Here is a 24131-nt window from a genome sequence, read left to right on the forward strand (position 1 = left end):
ATACAATGATACAGTGTCACTCAACAAGTATTCTAACTTAAAACACATACCGGGGGAATATGTCCTAGCCTGGGTGCCAGCCGAATTTAGCCCCCGCCCATAACATTTTTGGTCGGGAAGTTCGGTCTGGCTCTGCTCCGTTGGGGAAACATTATCTCCGATTTTGCGACAGTCGAACCAATCAGATTGCCAGGGCGGGCTTTATACGATGATGGACAGATGATCAACAGGGACGTAATCGACTACGTCACTAAAGAGCGCTAGGATTGAATTTTGTTTGAAACAAACATGGCTGCCGCTGGAGAGCGAGGATGTTAGATTCTGCCATCAAGTCTGTTCTACAGGATCTCAACATTGCATTCATTTGAAAAACGAACAGAGGAACGCGATAAAGGCTTTTATTGATTAGAAAAGATGTTTTTTCCGTCCTTCCTACATGAGTTCCGTTGACAACAAGTGTGTGTCGCGTAATCTACGTCACATACTACGTTGCTCTGATTGGTTGTAGGTCTATCCAATTGAGCGAAGAGGCATTTTTTTTCCTGGTTCGGTTGAAACACGCCCCATAATCAAAGCTCTATGGATCAGTTTCAGACTCACTTTCTGAATAGAATCGTGAGTATGACGTAGTCAGGCTAATAGTTTCCAGCAATCAATGCACATCTTTCCCAAATCCTGTGAGCCAGGTGTGTTCACTGAAAAGATGTTGAACTCTCCAATCCAATCAACACCCTTTGTCTAATTCCATTTCTCCAGCTTTGTGTCAGTTTCTGTGTTTTGAATAGGGTTTATAATCAGTGAGCACTGTCTCAGCATGACCCATTGTTCTGTTAAAGAAAATAAAGGCTCTCCGTTTGTTCCAAAGACATGCTCACTGCGCCTCGTCAAACTCGGTTATTGTATTTAAATCATGCTGATCATTCCATGTGTTTTAGTAGGACTACCTGTCAGTCACGGGTTATGAACAGCAGCAGAAATCCCTCGGTTCACTGAGCTACAAAGGCATGGGTTTCACATCCTCTGTAACTGTCAGCAGGGGTAAACAGCAAACTGTGTGTGTACTCACCGTTCACCGCTCATTTTCAGCACCTCTTCAGTAATGATCACGCATCCAAACGGGCTCCACATTTCTCCAGGCTGTCACTACATTCTGCAGCATGCACATTCAAATGGGTTGTCAATAAAAAGTCCAATTCACGCCAATTGCCGTGCAGAATGAGAACAATGCACAGCAATGAACGCACTCTAATGTAATGTCATCATTGGGAAAATGGCAAAAAGCGAAAAAACTTTTGAACTGTAGTAGGCCATTTGTTTTTTCTCCCTTGCATAAAATGTAAAGCAGGTTGTCTGATTTGTTCTGAAAATATTTACCTTTGCCTGGAGCTAAATATGTTAAAAAAAACGCTGATAATAAATCAGTTTTACTGCCCTTTATACTTATGATATTCAATTTTAAAATAATTGTCGTTGAGCTGAAAGTGCATGCTCCTACAGTAAACCAGACAAGAGTCTTAAACAATGACTTATGCACACTGGTGCCTGGAAATATACATTGTATCTCAGGAATCCATGACAGGGCAAGGCAAAACGAGGCAAAACCGAACAGGACTTTCCAATGGATGACATACAAGGATCTGACAAGGACTAACAGAAGACAAGGACTTAAATACAAGCAGAACTACTCACACAGACAGCTGGAGAGGGCAGACAATAACACCAGGGCAGCAGGTGAAAAGAATCAGGTAATCACACAGTAGGGAAAACACAGGAAGTACAAACCGACATAACACAGAGGTTTTTAAAAATAAAAGAGGAAACACAACAACAAAATCAGGACATTTTACTATGTGAGGAAAGACTTTAACCAGGTTAGCGTGAATCGTGATCGATCCATTCAAACATTTAAGCTCAGAAAGGCTGGATTTGTGAAATCAATGCCGTCTCTCATGTTCTGTTGTTAATAAAGGGCTTCATAAAGGCACGACTCGTTTGGGTTCTGTATGTCAACAGATGGTCGACCTTTTCTGACCTGCTTTCTAATGTCACTATCTTGCAGCAGGAAAAAGTCAGAAGCAGCATAAGGTCAGGCCGAATATCTGAAGATAATATTGTTATGCCAGGGCTCAAACATATGGAAGCCCATTCCCGCCACTGGGAGGAATAGAATAGAGATGAGATACAAAGTCAAATGTTGAGAAAAGGTCATTATTTTGAGTTAGCTTCTCATAAAAATGACTACTATACAAAATTGCTGGCTGTAATTTGTTGTTACACTAATGCGTATTACACATAATGAAATGTTTGTGCTGTTTTTAGGGGTAATCAATAGAGTAATGGGGTGAGGCCATTGTATTACATGTCTTTTCGTTCATGATATTGAAAGTGGAGCGTTGTCTGTAAAATTGTTATGTGCTTACTAGAATAGTCTTTCGTTTATAAGCCATGTATATTCTGTTTCCCATGGATTATTATGACATAACTACAGATCATTGGATATGCGTGTTTGAATAAAGACCATGACAGAAGATGGAATTTGCATCAAGCAGTGAGACTTAACACATATTCACACTAACGGGTTCTGCAGGCAGAAAGCAGAGCTGTTTAATTGGGCCCTGGGAGAATACATCAGAACAATCCCTGCAACAATTCATTATGCATTTAACAGATGATTCATAATCCTGAAATGCATTATGTTTCCAGACTTCTGTTATTTTTCCCACAGTACGCCTCCAGTATCCAGGTATAGAAGCAATAATGTCATCACAATGCAGTCCGTGACAGACGAATATTCTCTCCAGGTGATTGTATTCCTCACAGCCCGAACTTAATGTCTACGTACGAAAGGCTTGAATAAACAACAATGTCAGCTTTGACTATGGAGTGGATTCTCCAGGCTGTTGAGAGATGTCCCATTACTCTTCAAAGAGAGAGATTTCATGTGTTGTTGATGCTGGTGGCACTAATTGCCTCATTGCCTCTATACTGCAGAGACTGTGATTGCTATTTTGTTTGTTTTATCACCATTTCCATCATTATTTCACTGATGAGTGCCCATTCTCGGAATAGGCTGTTTGCATTCTGCTCTTTTTTTTAAAGATAATTCAAGCGCACTATGCACATGTATTTCTAAACACTTGTGTTCACCTTTCTGGGGAAGGATTTCCATGTCTCTGAACTGTGCAAGAACATCAAATATTTACTAGCAGGTGTTGTAACAATGGTATGCACCAATGATGAAAACCCATGTAAGCATAATTCATCAAGACCGTGAGTCTACAGTCACTGAATCAACAGGTAGACGATGAACTGGCTGGCTAACATCCTGCAATAACATCGCTAATGTGCTGACGTTTACCAGGTACAGTGTTACCATGTTGGACATGTGTACCTGCATGCACCGCCCTACTCTACTTGACGTAGCAGCGTCTCCTGAAACTGCCGTGAGATCAGATTCAATGGGACAATCCAACGGCAAGTCAATGGCAAAAAGCAGATCAATTGTACGGCATAGTGTACGGTATAGTTTTGCAGGATAGCATTTTTTTTATATCAGAGGGGATAAAAACTGTGGTAGCTTGGGTATCTAAAAATCTTGGGTCTGTGCAGGGTGTCCCGATCAAGCTAGTGACGCTTCTTTCTGACCAATCAGTGGCTTGCAGTGTTGTGACACCTTTGAGTCTCAGCTAAGGTGGCTTGGAGACATGACTTGGGTGGTATTAAAAATAGTATGTGTGAGAATTGGGGAATAATAACAAGCTCACAGGTGCTATCTCTGCAGGGCGGGAAGAAGTGTGATGTTACACCCACACTCTCCATACGACAACGGAAGTGACTGATTGCTTCAACTCTGGTTATATGTGCCTTCTCAGTGTCTTGGACAAATTGTGTAACCATAACCCTAACCCTAACCCTAACTGTGTGGATGGCCCAAATACAAGTAGTAAGGAGCCGGGGAACTCTGAAGAAGGCAGCTAGTTTCACTTCAGTTTCATTTACTCAGCTGCCTCAGAAATCCTTTATTTGTCCCGCAACAGGGAAATGAACCTATGACTGAACTCATTAGGCGAGGTCGGTTAAGATTTTAAAATCATGGTTAAAGTTGAACTACTCCATTCAATGATGCAATGTGCTGAATACACCTTTTAACTGAACCTCAGCCGGAGATAATGGAGGTAACAGATACAAGAGTTTTGGTTGTAAAAACAGAACTAGTTTGTCCATGTTATATATTCACAAAACTCTCCTAAAGACAAGAACAAGAAGGAGTGATGACACATCATCCCTTCAGCTTCTGCCCCCACAGGAGAGTAATCTTGTGAGAGAAAAAGCACCTGTCAATTTGGAAGAGGAACATGTCACCGGCTGACCGTCAGATGTGACCTAGTGTAGGGCGATGCATGTCAGGGGGTAATCAGAAGAGGATGTTTGAAAGTGAATACACTTCATATTCCCTCTGCATTGAGTAGGTGGAGTGGCTATTTGTGTTTCAGAGGCTGGTATTAATATTATATGGCAGGAGTAGCAGTAAAAGCAGTGTGTGGGACTCACTCAGCTTCTGTATCTGTATACTGTCTGACTGCCACACAGTTTTAAGTGCAGTCAGCAGGCAGAACGTGGTTTCTGATGGCTGGAACTGTAAGGTTTACCACCAATAGAACAAGGCCTGTCTTGTTTATGGATTGGCTGCTGTCAGGGGTATTTACCAAGTAACTGTGTTGTATTTAATCTGACTGTCAATATTCTCCAAGCCAAGCTATTGACCAAGTGTTAAGCATTAACTTAAGTAGCCGATCTCCATTTCGTTCTCTTTGGGCAGTGCCTATTGCAAAAAGCACAATAGGGCACCTTTCAGATACGTACCCAAATTATTTATTTTGACCGAACCATGATCTTTTTTCTAAACCTAACGTATTAGATCAAGGTCACATGTTCAAACTGTGATGGTAATCTGGGAGAAAATATGGTTCCCTCAAAACATTATTGAGCCAACAGTTTAATTACCAAGAGAATAAGCTGTGCCACCAGCAGTGTGTGCAGATTAACAGGGATGGATTTCATTTGAATTCGTTCCTCAAAGGTCAACTACTCCTTCACCCTCACTTTGGTTTATCCTCTGCTCTCAAACCCAGGCTGTCAATCTTTTAGGCTTTAAGTGGAAGGAGAGCTTCAGGGGGTTCTGGGTCACACTGTCCTCCTTCCTTCTCACTGTACGGAGATTAAATTCTGATTAACTTCTCTCAGCAACTGTAGCAGGTAAGAAATCAGCTGAGGATCGAGACAAAGCGTCCCTCCATAGGCTGCAGGGACTGGCAAATATTAGCATAATTACACTTTCTTTTTTCTCAGACAGTATGTGTCCAGTCTCTGCAGTTTTTATGGAGTTTACCTCATGCATGATAAAAGACAAAGAGCCATGGAGCTGCAGCGGCGGAGCAATCTGTGCCACTCTCCTTCCCCTCCAGCGCAGAGATGCAGCGTTCCTCGCTCCACACCTTTTGAAAGCGTACATGATATTTTAGTGCTTTCCCACCTGCGGGGTGTTGACCTTGTCAGTGGTATTTCAGGCTCGGGGGACTTCTCTCACTTGGCCGTCGGCACCCGCAGGTGGATTGGAGGGAGGGGTTGTCATGGAAACAGGCCACTGGGATGGGACACGGTGCAGGCTTCCAGGCACACGCTTTGAAAAGCTTTCATTGATAGCTGTCCCAATGAGCTGATTTCCGGTCTGTTACTAGGCTACCCACAGAGGCGGCACAAAGGCTCGTCCGTTCTGTGCAGATTAAAGGGGCGGCAGCAGGATTTTTCAAAGTGGCAGTTTCAATGTGCAGGTTTAACAAATGCCAGACATCGGCTTGCTTTGCCCTCCTCTGTCCGTCATTGTCAGCACGGGATACAAGTCTCCCTAAGGGCTCCATGACATTCACTGACATTTTTCTTCAGTATCCACGGACATCTCTATACATGAACAGCAGCAGTAGTATGAGACAGAACTTAATACCGTTTCCTCATCAGTATTTCTTGAGGCAGAATGCACACAAAGCCAGATCTGATACTGAGGGACCTCATCCGTGATGTACTGTATAATATGGGTCAGTAATACTTATTTTACCACCCATTAAGAATTCCTCAACATTTATAAAGGATTTATGTTCATAATTTGTCAATAAATGTACAGTTGATTCAAAAATGAAGTCAGAAACTTTATCGCACAAAGAAGGACATTTTTTTTCCTTCCAAACAGTTATCATATGTGTTCTCTCTATTGTTGGGAATTGAGATAAAGACAATATTTGTAAGGGATTGAGTATGTTTATTTTATTTCTGTGTTGCTTTTATCCCGGGTCAGTTTGACCCAAACAGTAAGCAACATTTGACCACAAAACAAGGGTTAATCAGTAGTTGGAGTCAGTTATAATGAGGTGAAGTGTTTAAAAAACCAAAAATACATGTGATAACAAGCCTGTTGCTTTATATGTGTGATATGTTTTTGCTAGGCTTTTATTAGGTACGAATACTTCACAAGAAAAGGAATGAAATAGAACGAGCATGTTGTCACAGGAGACTAAACGGAGATTGTTTGATTGCACCACAAGCCCAGACCTGTCAATCAACATCTGGGCACTGGAGACCCACTCTTCCAGACACTGAGACTCAGATATGCATTGCTACATGTTACTGCCTCACTAGATGTTGCAGAGAGTGCAAATGGTGGTTTTATACGAGTTGACTGAAACAGAACCACCCTACGATGTTATATCAAATGGAAATCCGATATGACACAATGATGAATAATTGTTATCATCAAATGCTATAAAAACCGTTCCCCACACAATGCAAAATGCTTAGTATATGAACCATTTGGGGGATAATAGCATGGTTTGCAACTTGCTTGTGATGTAAAGCTGTGCTGCAGTTTGTACATGCGGCAACTGTCCATTATCCATAATCACCAACTCCTTCAATCTCAGCTGAATTAAACTCTGTATGCGTCTTCCTCTTCCTAAAGCTTTGAAGATACAAAAGGTATGTCTGCAACAACATAACAGACAGTGAACGAAATCATGCAGGCACCGCATCCACTGTCTTGGCTTTGAGCGACCAATTCCTTTGTTTTTGAAGTAACTGTATGTACTCCGAGGCATATTGTGCAGTAATTATATTGCACCGGGACTAGAATTTAAATTATTCGCTGATAATTGCTTTGCAGGGGCAAACACACTGCACACACACAGACGCACACTTGCATCTTCCTTTCTCTAAACACAGCGTCTGTAACCAAAGACCTACAGCTATGCTCGTCATTCTGTATTTAATAAAATCACACTGTTACCATGAGATAATGATTCTTCCTTACAGACCACATTTAGGCTTCAAGCTTTCCTTTCAAACTTTAAATGTGCCATAGAAAGCTATCTGGTATTTTAAATTGTTCTCTGATGTCTACAAAGAAGGTATATCACTTTGGTTGATCCAAAAAATGTCCAGATGTGGTTTTACAGGCCCATTTATAACCCTATGATTTGGTCCTAGAATGAAACATGCTGAATTTCCTTATTTGGGGCTCATTTAAATAATTATGACGAGCTCTGCTCTGATTGGCTGGTTTACAAGGAGCAATCCATGGCTGCCTCAGAGCCCACAGAAGTAAGTGAAGTTCGTGAACCATGGAGGCTATTGGCATCCAACCTCACATGTTTGAGCCTTTATTGGAGGAGGAAACCGAGGAATCTGAAGAACTGCCAGTTGGTCGGAGATTGGAGAGCAACATTACGGAGTGGTAAGTGTTAGTGTGAGTGTTTCCAGCCGCTGGTGTATGCAGATGTTGGGGCTGGACTACCGTATGTGACGTCACACACACAGGGATTGTTGTAATTTGCCCGTTTTACCGCTGTGATATGCATATTCATGATGTGCACATGAAGGAGGAAACAATGGTGTTTGAGGTTCACGGTATGTCAGTTCAAAGTACCGAACTCTCCTTATTCAATTATGCCGAGGTAAATACAGTTTTCCATTCTATGGCACCTTTATACGTTTGTTTTTGAAGCGCATGTTCATTAAATACACAGGGGACATCATTTTAAACTGTATGTAGTTATCTATAAGAATGAAACTTGGTGTTGAAATCAAGGTTTTAAAAATATGAGGAAAAAAGATTTTATTTTATTTGCTCCCCAATAAACAACATGTGTGTGTGTCTGTAAACCACAACAAAACCAGTGATTGTAGACGTATTCTAGCAAAATAAGAAAAGAAATATTTAAGAAGTTTAAAAAGCCTTACATCTATTTACCTAGATCATAACATTCATAGTTCTATTGCTGGTTTACAGTAGCTGCTCTGCAAACTTAAAGTCTAAATTAAACACAATTAATATGTTATTGTAATCATTGAATGTACAAAAAGTAACATAAGTCATAGCTGATACAACATTACAGAGGAATTGCTAACATTACTCAATAGACAGTATATCAAGTCTAAACATACTTCGTCAGCTTATATTTGAGTTGATAGACAAATTAGTATATATATATATATATGTATATATATATTTCAGTGCACAACAGTCAACAGTGAAACTGTTTTACAAGAGAAAGAAAGATTGGCAGTCTAACATCTCGCCATAGAAACATGTCAAAAACAAGTAGGATTTCAGCTTTTCGTTGGCTTGCGTATACTGAATCCGTGACAGTGCTCATGCTGTGTTTGTTAAAACAAGTACTAAAAATAAAGCACAGTGACTCCTACGTTCAGGAAGCTAAAGAAAGCTGCCAAAAGTGTGTCGAAATGGGCGAGTTAAAAAGGCAATATACTAAACTAAAGATCTGAAAATCCCAGCTCGTCCTTCGCTTTCAAAAAGCAAGTCTGAGGAAGCAAAAACAACTGGAAACGTGAAAGAAAAATGATTGACTTGAGTTCAATTACACAAAGAAGCAAGCATGTATATTTGTGCTCCTGAAATGTCTCTTTATGTCCCGCTGGATAGAAGCTCTCACCACATGTAATAGCTGCGTGTGGTGTCAACCTGACTGGGTTTGGTCTCAGAGGACCCCTCTTTCTCCTTCTCACTGTCTGCCTCCCACAAGTTGATAAGAGGAGGGTACAACTCGTTTAGCGGTATTGACGAGGTTTTCTGCATGTACTTTTTCAGAGAGTGGTGATAGTTTTTCCTCTTCCACCGCTTGGCAATATAAATTCCCAGTGAGGCCAGACTGATGATTGCAAACATTGTTCCCATTACTGCAGCAAGAGCAGTGTTAGTCCCTTGTTCGGATATTTCAACGGCGAAGGGGGCTGGCTTTGTCGTCACATTCACACAGGACTTCTGTGTTTGTTGGTGGATGTTGGAAACGCTGAGGCACACCTCATACTCAGTTGCTGGTTGTAAATGCGTAAGGTTGTACTCGTGGACATCAACAGGAACCCTGGCAGTGTAAGTAATATGTGGGTTGTCTATTTTCATGGTGGCAGAAGACCACTTGAGGTTAGAAGTCATTACATTGGAGTTTATCTTCCAGGACACGAGGATTGAGTGAGATTCTGTTTGTTTGACGTAGATATTCATGAGCTGAGTGCTATCTAACAGAGTGCCGTTCACCCGTATAGCTGTCACTCTGGTGTCAGCTCCCTGGGAATTTTGCGCCACACAGGTGTATCTGCCGGAGTCTTCTACCTGGATACGAGAAATTCTTAAAGTCCCTTCCTTGCTCAGGCTGTACTTGTCAGATAAGGTGTCCATCATTACCTTGATCCCCATCGGTGTCACCCAATAGATTTCAGGCTCAGGCTGGGACATCGCTCTGCAGTCCAGGTCCAAAGTCATGCCAATATCAAGGTTCAGGTGGCTTGGGAAGGTATCATGAGAAATCAAGGGCAGGCACTGGTTTGCTAAATTATTTTGGAGCACCTCCCGCACATGCAATCCCCTTACTTCTGTCGGCAGGGCACAAAACATGGAGAGTGGTTCCATGAAACGGACGGTGGTTTTGTTGGAGCTCATCCACTGAATGACGCAGTCACACCGCAGAGGATTGGTGTGGATGCTTATCTCACGCAAGTTGGGGAGAGAGTCCACTGTGGACTGATAAAGGGCATTCAGGGCGTTGTTGTTCAGCATTAGACTCTCCAGGGCTGGGACGTCACGAAAGGCCTGGCGGTTGATATAAGAGAACTTGGGGTTGTTTGTAGCCTCAAGTTTTGTGAGCTCAGGAAGATTGTCCATAGAATACCGGTCAATAGAAACCAGCTCTCCCATGTTGTTTATACCCAGCTCCTTCAATCTCAACATGTTCTTGAAATCTCCTTCCTGAATCTTGTGCACTGGGTTTTTGTTCAAATCCAAGAACTTGAGGTTAGGTAGTTTCTGAAGAGCTCTCTGAGGAACTTGGACCAGCTTATTGTCATAGAAAGAGAGACTCTCCAGATTGTCAAGTCCCACAAAGGCATTACCAGGGACGTCTGTCAAATCCATCCCAGCCAAAACCAGGCTTCTGAGGTTGCCCAGTGGCTTGAAATTGAAGTCCATTATTCCAACGACGGGGTTCTCCCCAATCATGAGGATTTCTAGGTTGGGCGTGGATTCAAACCACTGGCCGTTGATGGTCTTCAGCTTGTTGGAGTTGAGGTGCAGCCTGAGCAAGTTGTGGAGCCCAGAGAAGGCATTGGCAGAAATGGTGTTGATCTGATTGTGGTTGATGTAGAGCTCCTGCAGGTTGCTAAGGTCCTGCAGAGAGTAGTCTGGCATTTCTGTGATCTGGTTCTCTTCCAGATGAAGCGTGGTGAGCTGGGACATATTGTTAAGGCCAACATCCCGAATGGTACTGAAGTTGTTCTGGGACAAGTCCAGCTCAGTGAGGTTGAAGAGCTGCTCCAGTTCATCATTGGTCCTGGCAATGTAGTTGCTCTGTAGGAGGATAACCTGAGTGTCACTGGAGAGGTTTGCCGGTATACGTGTCAGGCGAAGGTCATTGCAGTCCACAGTGATGGCCTCTCTGTAGGTGGACTGGGGGGTAAACCAGGGCCGGATCTCGCATACACACAGCTGAGGGCACTCGTTGCTCTGGACGAAGGATAATCCCAACGATACCAACACCAGGCCAGAAAAAACCTGGCCTGGAAGTAGGCAGTCAAACCTCCCTCTAGCCATGCTGGGGTAACAAAGGAGGAGGGGCAGATGATTTTAGGAGAAAGTTTGTTGTAGTCATCAACCAGACTTTCCGCTTATTAGGTCTTTCAGTGCAGTGAGATGGAGTTGAATCAGGAGTCGAATTACAGCAAGATCTTGAGTTATCTGGAAAACAAAAAACAAAAAGCAAGTGTCAATGAACAGAAAACAGTATCTACTACAGGTTCAAAATGTGTTGTCTGTTGCACCATTACTTTGTTCCAGACTAAAACATCCCAAAAGCTATTGAATGGATTGCCATGACATTCTGTACTATACATCATGTTTACCAGAGGGTGAATCCTTATTTTATAACTGTTAATGATTCCCATCCTTCCTTTATCTTACAGTATAGGCTTCGCATTCTGTGTTGGATGGATTATTGAACAGATATTTATGGTCCTGAAAGAATAACTGCTTGTTATTTTGGAAATCTCCGTGATTTTCCTCTTGAAATCAACCTGAGGTCAACATTTGCATTTTTGAGTAAAATATCTCACAACTATTGAAATGATTACCATGAAGTTTGTCATACAATGTCAAAGTGTTAGGTTGTCTAATACTCTTCTTTATAAACAAGTACCTGCATCAGCATGTTACCATCATCATTCAAGCAGGTCAGCACGATGATGTTTGCATTAGGTTCAGGTTGCTGCTGGGTCAATGTACAGCCTCAAAGAGCAGTTATAACAACCTCTAGACTTTTGCATGTAAGAATGACTGGAGTACCAAATAACTGTTCATGTTTTGCTTTAGAGAAAACAATACCTTAACTGACTGAGAGCAATACTTGCTTCTCAACAGTCATCGGGAGAATGTGAAACATTTGCTGTATAAACAGTTTTGAGAAAATGCAAGTTCAGCTCATTACAATGCCGGCACAAAGCCCTGCTCTGAACTACTTGGAAACACATCCAGTTCCATTGAGGGTTTTTATCTACCCAGGCCCATAAGGACTCGATCATTAGCATCTCCAAAACATTATTAAACACTATGAGAAATCAGACTGTGCCGAGCTTAAAAGAAAGCAAAAAAAAAAGAGTCTACATTTTTAATTCTTCAGCATTCTGAATTTAGGGCAAACATGGAAACAGAAAAGTTTTCAGACAGCCTAGAATTTGTTCTAGTATGATTTGGTACGAACGAAAAAATTGTCAAAACTTTGTAAACTCTTTATAACTCTGAAACTTATGACTACAAATCGGGATTTCATGAGAGGGTCTGATACCCTCATGACAGGCCCACTTGTGACTTGGAGTGTATAGCATTCATTGTAGCATGCAACACACTGCTTCTTATTAGTACTAGTTCTACATTTGTAAGCTATTATAGTGTATGAATACAATGGAGGTCTTGCAGTCAGTCCGCTATATTGGTCCAGACCGTAGTCACTACTGGATGGATTGCCATAAAACATAGTTTGGACATCCATGTTTGCTTTAATGTAGTCCAACTTTTTTGGATATATTTGATGTGATTTGTGGACCTCTGCTGGTTTGGGCTTTCATTACATTACGTGGTAGGGCTCTTGAGATGACTGCTGACAAATCTGACTTTGCAGTTCAATTGTTCGAATGGACAAAGTTAATTGTCAGCAATATGTAGACTGCTCATTGATCATTGAGTTAATTAATGAGAAGCTGTGTGTTATTGAGAAGGTTTGTTATTGATTACTAGTGTTCAGTTTATCACTGTAGGTTGGTTGGATAGTTAACCACGCCTGTCATCATAGTGCCCATCTGCATATGAGTTTACTGTATACTGGGATTGGAACATTTTTGCCATTTGCAGTCAGACAATAATAGTTCCTGCAGTATGATTTGTAAATAACGTTGGTGATCCTTTCAGCTCAAAATCGTCTTCCGTTGTCCAGAACTTTGGCTTATGATCAAATACCTGTGAGTAAAACTGCAATCAGCATCATGTACTTTCTATTTGGTTCTTTGTTGTTGATATCGGCATATAAACATGCGATATTAAGAATATACACATGGTACACATTAAATACCTCCTAAATATCAGCCTGTTTGTAATATTATTTGAAAGATTTGAGCATGTTGATACAGGACTTGTTAACAATGTAAATCATGGCTTACATATTCCTTTCATCCCATTGACATGAGATATGTGTATCACTCTGTAAATGACTTTGCTGACGTGCAAATATTATATCGACACGCTGTTCCTATGCAACCCTTTTATCCCTCACTATTGTTTATTAATTTGGATTAGGTTGCTGGTGGTTCTTTGACAAGCATGTGCACTTGTAGTATCCCACATCAACAGACATGCCACTTCTCCATTAGGTCTATTTACGGCACTTAAGGTGACACCCCATCCAGTGCAGAGCCATACGGCAGCGCCATAGTACCACACAGCTTTATGGTCAACAGCAGCTTAAGAAGAGAGCACTTAAGAGGCTTTCAAACAAGAGAGCTGACTAATTCATCACAACACAAACTGCCTGGCAACAGCACCACGGAGACAGAACACGACTCTGCTCCTCCTATACTGGGAGATACCCTATGGCGCTGGGCGGAGCATGTCTGAAACTGGGATACAGTATCTCATCTTTAAGCTATAGCAGTGTAGGTTGTGTTGTGGCTGCGCCCGTCTGGATTAGGGTATTGAGATGCTGAAGTGGAGTTTAGCTCGAGGCAGTCTACTGGATTTGAACCCAGAGGAGAGAAACAGGTCACTTAGCCGTTTAATTAGAAGCAATATTTCTGAGAGATCTGTGACAAATATTGCAGGGAGAAGTCAGAAAACAGTGTTGATTGAGTGGTAATCTCACTTTAAAGGAAGGGTTTTTTTTATAATTCTACCAGTAACTAAATGTTCTGTCCATAAAGATTTCATTTCTTAACAAAATTGAAGCTCGAGGCAGTCTACTGGATTTGAACCCAGAGGAGAGAAACAGGTCACTTAGCCGTTTAATTAGAAGCAATATTTCTGAGAGATCTGTGACAAATATTGCAGGGAGAAGTCAGAAAACAGTGTTGATTGAGTGGTAATCTCACTTTAAAGGAAGGGTTTTTTTTATAATTCTACCAGTAACTAAATGTTCTGTCCATAAAGATTTCATTTCTTAACAAAATTGAAAAAATGTTGTGTAGAAAAATGTCAAAGATGTTTGTTTGTACTGTCCATGCACCACAGTTATTAATAAAAAACGTTTCTGACAACCACCCCCCTCCCCCCCAAAAAAAACCCACAAAATCATTTCACCCAGCATGCATCATTTACATGTAAAGTCACCTTGTGTGTTTCAGCTTTTATCAGGTTTGATTAATATGAGATCAGCATTTTCAGAAGCTGTTTTTTGCCCTTTTTTCTAACTTAAGTCATCAAAAAAAAGCAGATTCAGAAAGTAAATAAGCAAAACAAAACGCTTAATATCAAACTGGACTACAGATAGTCTTATTTATTAAATGGCTTTCAAATGTAATGGATCAAGATTATAAACCAGGTATCCCAAAACTGAATTGTCTGCTTTACCATAATCCTATTCCATTTAGCACAAATGAGGTTAATCTTAGATTCTCCTCATTCCGTAAGAGCTTTGTCTGTGATCCCCTTTATGAAATGCAAGATTGAAAATTGCGTGATCCTATTTAAAACTGAACGCAAAAAATCTGACACACTTGTCAAAGTCAAAAGTAGGTTAGCTGAAGTTTTAACAAACTGATGTAACAATGAACACTTAGAAGAAAGAAAAAAAACAGTGTCAACATCTTGTTGGTTGATACTTCAACAACAACAACAACAACAACAAAACGCTGTCTGGGACATCCTGACACAGGCTTCACAGGTCCATTGTGATCCCAGAGCTACAGGAAAACTTAAATCACACAGCAGGTGGAAGAACACAACACCAAAGGCAGGAAGTTCTGGCAACGGAAAACAAAAAGGTTGAAACCACGGCCAACTTTGAACCTGTGACAGGGATAAATCAAATAAATACTGAACGCTTCGGGCAGAAAGTCTGTCGTCTGAAGCTCCATCTAACAATACCTGCAGGAGGATGCAGGATCCCTTTTACTCGTGGCCGGGGTTTTACTACGGTGTAGCTTTTAGCAATCAAAGACTTTACTTTTGAGTGGGACATGTGTTCGGACACTAAAGCCAAAGACATGGATCAGAAAATGAATCTCAAAATGTAAATATTTTAAACAAAATGACCGGTCCTGTGCGTGGGCTAGTACTCATGAAGCAAATTAAGCAAAATATTAGCAGGTAACCTTATAAAAAGGGACATTTTGGATATTTCAGTAGGGTGGTATGAGGCACTTAGTTACTTACGTATTTGAGAAAGTAGTTGTTTTTTAAAATCTTAGGCTTTAGAGTTTGTCTTCTTTTGGTTATTTTGAGTAATTTCACATCATTGCTTGTAACTACAGTGGATCCTGACTCAAAGGGCTACCTCCAAGGCTGGGAACCTTTCAAGTAGCTAAAGTCAAATTAATTATCTACAGAAGGCTACCATTTAAACTCTGAACACACCTGACAGCCATGGAAAAGCTCACTTTCATTGCATGTCATTGAAGTAGATGATCCCTGTCATTTCCAGTTGGGAAACTGTCACTTATATTGATCCAAATTGTTAATTGAAAGGACGTCACCTCTATTTTTCTCATTACTTGCCAGTAGTTGAGTCTCTTTTTTCGCACAAAAACTGTAATGACTTGATGTTTTGCCAATGTGTGATAATGACAATTACTGTACAGCTCCTCCAAACTAAGTGCTCAGAATTAGAACTTTTACCAGAAGAAGAGAGATTGAAGTACAACAGAATATGTGAATACCTTTTAAAGATAAAGTGTCCCTCTGTTCGATTAAGTCCACACTAGATTTCAAATTCCTGTCCGAGTCAGCGTGAGGCCGCTCATCGTGAAGGAAATCCTCCCTTTGATGCGATAAGAATTGAGAGTGACACGAGAAAATGAAAATTTGATTTCAGCTGGATAAGAGTCTTGCATTCGGGCTCTCTTGGGAGACACCCACACATATAATCTCCCAGGCCAAGGTCCGCTTTTTTACTTTAGTTTACTCAACACAGGAATGAGGGAAAGCAAATTACAGGTGCAATAAAGTGAGATAAACAGCCCTGGGGAGCCTATAAACACATCGTGTCACTAAGCCAACAAAATGGAGGTGACAAAAAGAAACTTCTGAATCAGATGAGAGAAACCTGAGTGACAAAGAGACTCAACAAGGGGGGAATATGCAAAATAGAGAACAGAGGGGTACTGTGACAAGAAGGATAAATCAAGAGGAAACACTCCTAACATATGAAGTGAGAGCTCATCTGTCAATGTTTCCTTATAAGTTTGGATTATTTAAAGTGGGTTTGTTGAGGGGACAGCATCAAAACTTATTTTAACCACGTCAAAACAAATCTATACCAGTTTAAGTCTACGCTATATTTTGATCATCTATTGCCATCAGACAACCCTTTTTGACAAGAAACTGAAGCAGCTTTCTTGGATCTCGCCAAAGCCACCAGAGTCTATTTAATAAAACTGGTTATTCAACTTTTGACTTTGCAGAGAACAGAAGTTGATTGCCTCGGTTGGTCAGACGAACTGTTAGAGTGACTTTTGTTAGTTCTGCTCACACAATAACAGAAACAAACACCAGAAACTCCTCTACTCCACAGCAGTACATTGCTTGGCTACCGTCTACTTTAGGTAAAACCCTGATTATGGATCATACAACCCCACTTTAAAGCAATAGAACTATCCCTTAGAGCAAATCTCATATTACAACCTCCTGGGAAACTCGAATCCAAGCAGACTCCAAAACCAAATAATAACTCCACCCTTGGAGACTATAGTCATGGAAACCGTATCTTTTTCCTCGGATGATGAGAGATTTGGGACCTTAATGTGCCGAAAATGGGTTGATTCTTTCCCTCCTGCCTCTAATTCTCTCTCCATTCCCTCCCTCCGAGGGTTTAATATAACACACTCTGCATCCTCGCAGGATTCTCAAGGAGCAGAAGTTGAAAAATGAGCCCATATCATTTTAAACAATGCTTGTGGCAGGTTTCCTGTGGATCTGCGGTGGCCCATCCAGAGCACATCAGCGAGGAAAGAGTGTGTCGAGTAAAACTGTATGGATAGCTTCCCCTGACACATGCAAACAATATGTTAAGTAACCCACATCATGACAAAATAAATCTATATTTGGAGATGGATGTGCCTGCTCACTCTGCGCTGGATTTCCTGCTTATGTGTAAGTGTGAGTAAGAGTGAGCGTGCCGGTGTGTAGGCTGGCTGGTTTCACATTATATGATTCACATTAGGTCTCTCCTGGCTGGAGACAACTGGACGACTGTCATCAGGAACCCTCGTGGTATTGATTTTAAAGCAGCTTGATTGCTACACCTCTCAAGCAAGTTCACCTTCAAACAGGAAGTACAAGTGTCACTTGTGTGGAAATCCTCAGCCTCTCTACGAGCTGATTGATTTGATTTGTGGTTGACTGCTTGAAAGTCTGAATCAACAGCAGAGTCTAGGGGGAACAATTACCAGTAAGGTACAATGGTAAGAGGAGCCAACTACAGTGAAATTGCTCGTTGGGTTTCCCTTTCCTGTAGTGTGTTATATAGGTTTTGGTGCATGTAAATGGTCTGCAAAGGCTAAAATCCCCAAGTTTCCTCCCCCTGCCTGAAGGCCTCCATTGCATTGCTTTGTTCACTTCTGTTACATGATGACATCACTATGGAACCCTTGCGCTTCTATTGGCTAGCGCTAAACGAAGTTTTATATGATGGGTTAAGGGGATGGATTGACATTTCCTAGTGACCAGCTAACCAATCAGAGCAGACTGGGCTCTGGTTTCAGACAGAGGGTGAAAAGAGGTGCTGCAGCACAGGCAGAATGAGAAACATAAAGAGCTTTTTGAACATTAAAGCATGGAGACATGTCCCAGGAGAGAGACAAAATACAAATATGAACCTGAAAATGAGTATAGTATGTCGTCTTTACAGACAGATCTTAAAAGTGCCAACTAATGCAAAGACAATGTTTACGTAAGTCGTACTGAAGTTCATATTTGAAGCCTTTTCTTTAAATAGATTGTGTTTTCTACTTAAATGAAAGGTTCAACTGAGAAAGAAATACTAAAAAAGAAGCTTTGTGCATTTACATCGAAACATTTTACATTTGGGGAGTTCTTCATGGTCCAATGTGTCTCACTTAAATGGGCTGGAGGAGTTGGGGATTATTCCACCAACAATGAGCTACAACCAGCTACAATTTACGGCCAAACTTCTCGCCCACTTGATCTACAGCCAACACATTTTACGGTGCAGCCAGACCAGATATGGCTTGCTTTTAATGTACACTCCAAGGGTTGGGTGATTGGCCATAAATATGGGTGATTGGATAAGTACATCGCCGTTTATTTTTTTTTCACCTCTAAGCTGAAAATACACATAGCTGAATTCTTGCCCGGTACCTGCTTGGGTGAAACGGACCACATTTTCTGTACGGTGAAAAACCTCATAATTGCTGTGATAGATTTAAAAAACACATAGGTGTCTGGGGAGATCAAGAGAGGGGGGTTGAACTGTCACTGTGTGAGACCTACAGACCTCAGAGGACAAAGGGCTGATTCCTCAGCTCGTCTTATAGGAATAATGGTGAAGGCTCAATAACCCAGCCAACCCCCTCCTCACCCTGCCTTATACCCTAGGGAGATTGTGTTGGTGGTGGGGGGTGAAGCCTTTTACCCCCTCCCATGAGCCCTGCTGTCTCCTAACAACCCTGCCCACACGCACACACACACACAGACACCTGCCTACAACACACGCCCTTTTGTCACACCATAGCTTCATGATCACGCTGAAAAGAAAATAGACATAGTGTGTGTGTGTGTGTGTGTGTGTGTGTGTGTGTGTGTGTGTGTGTGTGTGTGTGTGTGTGTGTGTGTGTGTGTAAGACAGGATGCCCCCTTGGGGGAAGTGAGAAAAAGAAAATCAGGTAATCTGCCCCCTCCTGTTCATACATTTTAAATATAATTTCCGGCACGCTTCAAAATGTTTGAAAGGTTCAGGGGATAAGAGCAGATTGGCTTTAAACCTAAAAAAAAAGGACAACATTAAGACGCAACTGCACATAAGTAGGGCTGCAACTAAAGATTACTTTAATTATAGACTTCCGATTATAACTGTGGTTTGGTCTAGCAATCATCTGGTCTAAATACATTGTCAAAATATACTGATACATGTCCATTCAGTTTCCAAAAGTCCATAAAGGCCTAGATGTCTTCAAATGGCTCGCTTTGTCAGAACAAACAAGAAGATATTCGCCTTAATAAGATGAAAAACATAGGAATTGTCCACATTTGAGAAGCTACAAGACAGTATTTTCTGCCACGTTTGCATTTACAGTCACTTTACCCCTTCATTGATTTCTAAAAAAAGCTGGCAATATTCAAACAATCGATGAATCGTCTTATCCTCACCCCTTCACACACAACGAGACCAAGCTGTTTTTCTTGTCCCGTTTATAAACAGACTAATGTATGTTATGCTCATTATTTCGGAGAGTGTGTTTTATTTGACCCAGGGGTCCACAGAGAAAAAGAGGACTCTTAAAAAAAAAAAAAGGTCATAAGAGAGAGAAACAGAGCACATTAAAAATCCCTTTTATCACCCTAACCTTTTCTACAGTGTGTCCCTGTGGCTAAAGTTGAGTGATGCCAGTCAGCCATCACAAAAGCGCAACAGCTGCAGCGACAGACAGAAGCAGCGTCGGTGAGCCACAATAGACCCCCTGCCAATGCAACCCCATTCTCACCACACAGCATCTTTACCACCGAGGGCCCTGTCTGTGTCAAGACTTTTTTTTTTTTTTGCTTATAGAGCGGAGGAATCGAGACATCTGCCGACGTACTTAAACATTAATATGCAAATCACATTTACACAACGTCGCGCTGCACTCAGCTCGTGCTGGCGCGGCAAGAACCGCAACGAGATCAAAGTTTGTTTTCATGTGGAATATAATTTGACGCATAGAAAACGCAATGATGGGTTTGATCAGATATGCTGTTAGGGTAAAATGTTCTAACGCAGATTAAAAACTGATTTTAAGTCTGAAATGATCAAGCCAGACTGTTTTTATGGACAAAAAATGATTGTGCCCTTGAGTGTGTCTGCACCCTAAATGCACCCCAACTCATTGCCTTGCAGGGATTATGATGTTTTAAACAAGAAAACAACAAATATGACCTTCCAGAATTGAGGATTGTAAACGACATGGCTGCCAACCACATCACTTAACAGATTTTTACATGCATTTAATATTTAAACAAAAAAAACTACCAGCAGAGGAAACCTCCTTCCCTGAGGACTCTCACCTTGTTGGCATTCCAGGCTGGTGTTCCCATGCGCACAGCTCCTTTATCCAGAACCACGCGTCAATACGATCAATGTTATTGTGGCTTCTCAAACAGCACAAGTATACATATTCCTGTATCCCATTCGGCTTCAGCTGGCGGCTGTGTGCAGCGTGTGTATCCGGATCAGTCACAGGGCGCCTCGGAGAGGGGCATGGTGCACGGAGATCTCCAACCTGCTGCAACCCAACAGCGAACCGGTGTGTCGCGCCGATATTCCTCCGCTGCTGCTCCTCCTACGGATGGGAGAAGAAAAATGATAAAAACACCTGGTGCTGTGCAGACCAGTCAGCTGATTCCCCGGCAGGCGATTGGCTGAGAGCGCCTGTCTGTCACTGTTGGCCAAAGCAAAGCAGAGCACCATCTGCTCCGGGCTTGTTGTGATGAGAACAAAGGCAGGAGAGGGCGGCGGGGCATGGGTGAGGATGGGGAGGGGGGTTGTGGGTAGGGAGATGGGGGTAGGTACATGGCATTACTGCAGGGTTTGCTAAATCTTTGAGCCTCTCTTTCGGATGTGTGTGTTGCTTTGAGTCTCTGGATATTGTATGGTACATGGGATTACTGCACGTCTTTGAGCCTCTCTGAACACAAACCTTTTGGATAGTATGTTACTTTAAATCACATTTCTGGAAAAAGACAGTCTGATGATTGAGTTTATAATAGGAGTCACATTTGCTGTTCATTTACAAAATGTAATATAAGGTTTTTGGGCTCAAACAGTTTGTTCGAGGGGATCTTTGGATAAGGATACAATTAGAATAAAATACAGAGAAAGCTCCTCATTTTAAAACCATTTATCTTCCTTTATACTATGAAAATAACTTGTATGGTATAAAACACTAAGGTGCCGTTCTAAAGACAGCGCCTTGGTGGGGGCTTTTTTTTAATTATTTGGTCCCATTTCTAAATAAATGTAAAACATGTTCTCTCATTAAATGCTGACTTAGCATACCCACAATTGGCTTGATTACCAAATATCCACAACCAACTAACAATGGCCCCCAAAGTTTCCAAAGACTATGAACATGTGAGGCTGAAATATGGGGAAATGTCTTTAAAAAAGTCAGAATATGTGTCATATTGTCCGATAGTGTGGAACAAGATGGTTCCTCGTTAAAGCTACGAAAGAGGATTACATTAAATATTAAACAATGCTAGTTTTTCCCTGTATTGCACCCTATTATGATTAGACTTTTAATAAAAGTATATGTGCTTCTTTCTGATGATTACCAAGTGTCCAAATATACAATCTCAAAAAATAAGGTGTGTTGTATTGAGACACTTAGTAATCAATTTCATTAATGACTTGAAACTTGCATTCATACCAGTCAATTTAAATAACTAAATTATTGAATTTAAAAAGTTAAGTTTGGACCGAAAATGTTTTGGGTAATACTATAATGTTTTTCTTCTGAAATATTGTTTGTGGATTCTGTAATTTTGCGATGATTGATCTTTCATTTTCAGAAAGAGAGTAGCACACTCACTTTGGGTTTTATTGACTGTCAAAGCAGCTGCTCATAAAAAATTAAATTGTATTAGGTAATGCATCATTTGTCTTCTAGTTGAAAATAGAGAAAAACATCAGCAAATCTCACCACAACATCCACTATGATAAAAGCCACAGGTAGCATGCATTAGTAATACTCTATTTTAACCAGTTTAACCATTTTACACGTGATAAAATGAAACAGCAGGATAATCACATGCACGAAGGCCATTAAAGTATCATGCACTGACCTTTGAGTACACAGTCATCTGAATACAGGATCACATTAAACTGCAGCTCAGGCTGAGAAGTATCCTGGCTCCATTAGCTTTGTGCGACCATGTATGACGACATCTGTATAGCATTAGCGCCAATTGAAGAATCCATTTGCTCGCGGTTGTGTTGAGACAAGGAGATTATGAGCCCAGTGTTGCCATACAGTACGTCCGGGCCAAATGTGCTGCTCCTGTTGCCATGTTCTAAAGTGCATGGCAACGGCAGCAAAACAAAAAACGAGATGTGAAGGGGTTGAAGTGTAGAGGCCCTTCAGGCCAGAGACTCAAAACCCAATCCTCCTTTTAAAATCCACCTTCCATTGAACCTCCTTTAAATAAAAAAGCGTCAACATAACTGTGCCAAATATCCTTTGTGTCTTTTCATAGAGAAAATAATTTGTTTCTTAGCGAACGCCCACTTGGCTCAGCGATGTTGGAAAGCATGTGCTGTCCTAAAGAATCAATTAGATCTACGAGTGTCCTTCACTTTGAAGCAGCAAAGACCTAATGCACTCCTGATAGAGCTGTGTGTTCTTCAAATCTCAGGCACAGAATGAGGCCAACTCAACTGCAAACACTTATGTCAGGCACTGATTTCCCCTCAAAAGCAAGACATTAGAAAATGTAAATATTCTTGTGTGTTGTAAACTCCCTCAGTCAGCTCTGTAGTGAGTACCTGTAGCTAGTTTGCAGAACAGAACATGTGAAATACCAGATTAATGAATAGTTGAAATGGTTCAAAGTTATTTATAAAAAGTTTAAATAGTGATCTTAAAATGCTAAGCTAATCTGGAGGGTTTAAATATCATCATTAGACCCAAGGCAATGCTTAAGCCTTTACCAAAACCCTTGATTTATTTTATCAAGTTTTTAAGTTATCATGACACAGGTTTGTTAACTGAGGGACAGAGACTAGTTTTAAGAGAGAAATGATTTTTTTATTACACTTAAAACGAATACGAAACTCCGGAAATGGTTGCTGCAAAATAAAACGGTTTGTTAGAAAATGCAAACAACAAATATTCAGTCAAAAATATATTCATCACAAAGGTTGTTTTTTTAATGTACATAAAAACTAATACTAAAACATAAATGTATATGAACAAAGAGAAAAGAAATGAAACTAAAGTAGAACGACAAAGGATCCCAGTTGGTTTGAACACCATGTAAGAATATAAGACAACACAAAGCGAAATACTCGAAAAGGCAAAACATTATGCAAATCAATAGTAATTGTATTTATTCCAAAAAACAAATGTTACACTACAAGACCAATGGAAACAGAAACAGCAGCAGGTGAAGCTAAAAAAATGTATGTAGGTTACAAATGGCTCACCATGCGGCATTACAAACATTTCATATGTTCTGGCCCTACTCACCACAGGAAGGAGATTTTGACTACTGGTGTGCAGGACAATAGGAAGCAGGACAAACTGGAAGGAAACAGGGAGAGCGTAACACAGCAGAGATTGATCCTTGTTTTGAAATAGGCTGCATACCAGTACCACCGACCGAGACAGACAGAGCCAAAGCAAGTAACAGAGGCCAACAGGTGCCTTTTATAAGCAGCCCTAATGAGGGGGGGGAGTCAGGCCTTTAGCTGCATTCAAGAGCACTGCACTCTTTTGGAGAGCATTACCCACCACACTAAGTTATCCATTAACTTAAAGTCATGATTAATCTGTTGAATTTATCGTCAGGTGATGAGTAATCGTTAAAAACCTTAGCTCTAGGGTTGAGTTAGCTAAATAGCTGAAAATGTAAAAGATACAAAACTATAATAAATGGGTTGATT

The 24131-nt window shown here is 41.0% G+C and overlaps 1 protein-coding gene across 3 annotated transcripts; it reads right to left on the minus strand.

Moving 5' to 3' along the window:
* Window positions 1–8135: 8135 nt before the first annotated feature.
* lrrn1 (leucine rich repeat neuronal 1) lies at window positions 8136–23849 on the minus strand. Of its 3 annotated transcripts, none has more exons than XM_063909963.1 (3): window positions 23716–23849; window positions 20534–20808; window positions 8136–11293 (listed from the first exon to the last, which is right to left on the minus strand). In XM_063909963.1, exon 3 carries the CDS (start codon window positions 11147–11149, stop codon window positions 8996–8998), a length of 2154 nt encoding a protein of 717 aa, XP_063766033.1. In that variant the 5' UTR covers window positions 11150–11293; window positions 20534–20808; window positions 23716–23849; the 3' UTR covers window positions 8136–8995. The 3 variants fall into 3 exon arrangements, with proteins under 3 accessions (XP_063766033.1, XP_063766034.1, XP_063766035.1); XM_063909964.1 differs by lacking the exon at window positions 23716–23849 and adding an exon at window positions 22313–22416; XM_063909965.1 differs by lacking the exons at window positions 20534–20808; window positions 23716–23849 and adding an exon at window positions 15973–16158.
* Window positions 23850–24131: the final 282 nt, after the last annotated feature.

This window comes from Eleginops maclovinus, chromosome 20 (genome assembly GCF_036324505.1).
Source record: "Eleginops maclovinus isolate JMC-PN-2008 ecotype Puerto Natales chromosome 20, JC_Emac_rtc_rv5, whole genome shotgun sequence".
In the NCBI taxonomy this organism is placed as follows: Eukaryota; Metazoa; Chordata; class Actinopteri; order Perciformes; family Eleginopidae; genus Eleginops; species Eleginops maclovinus.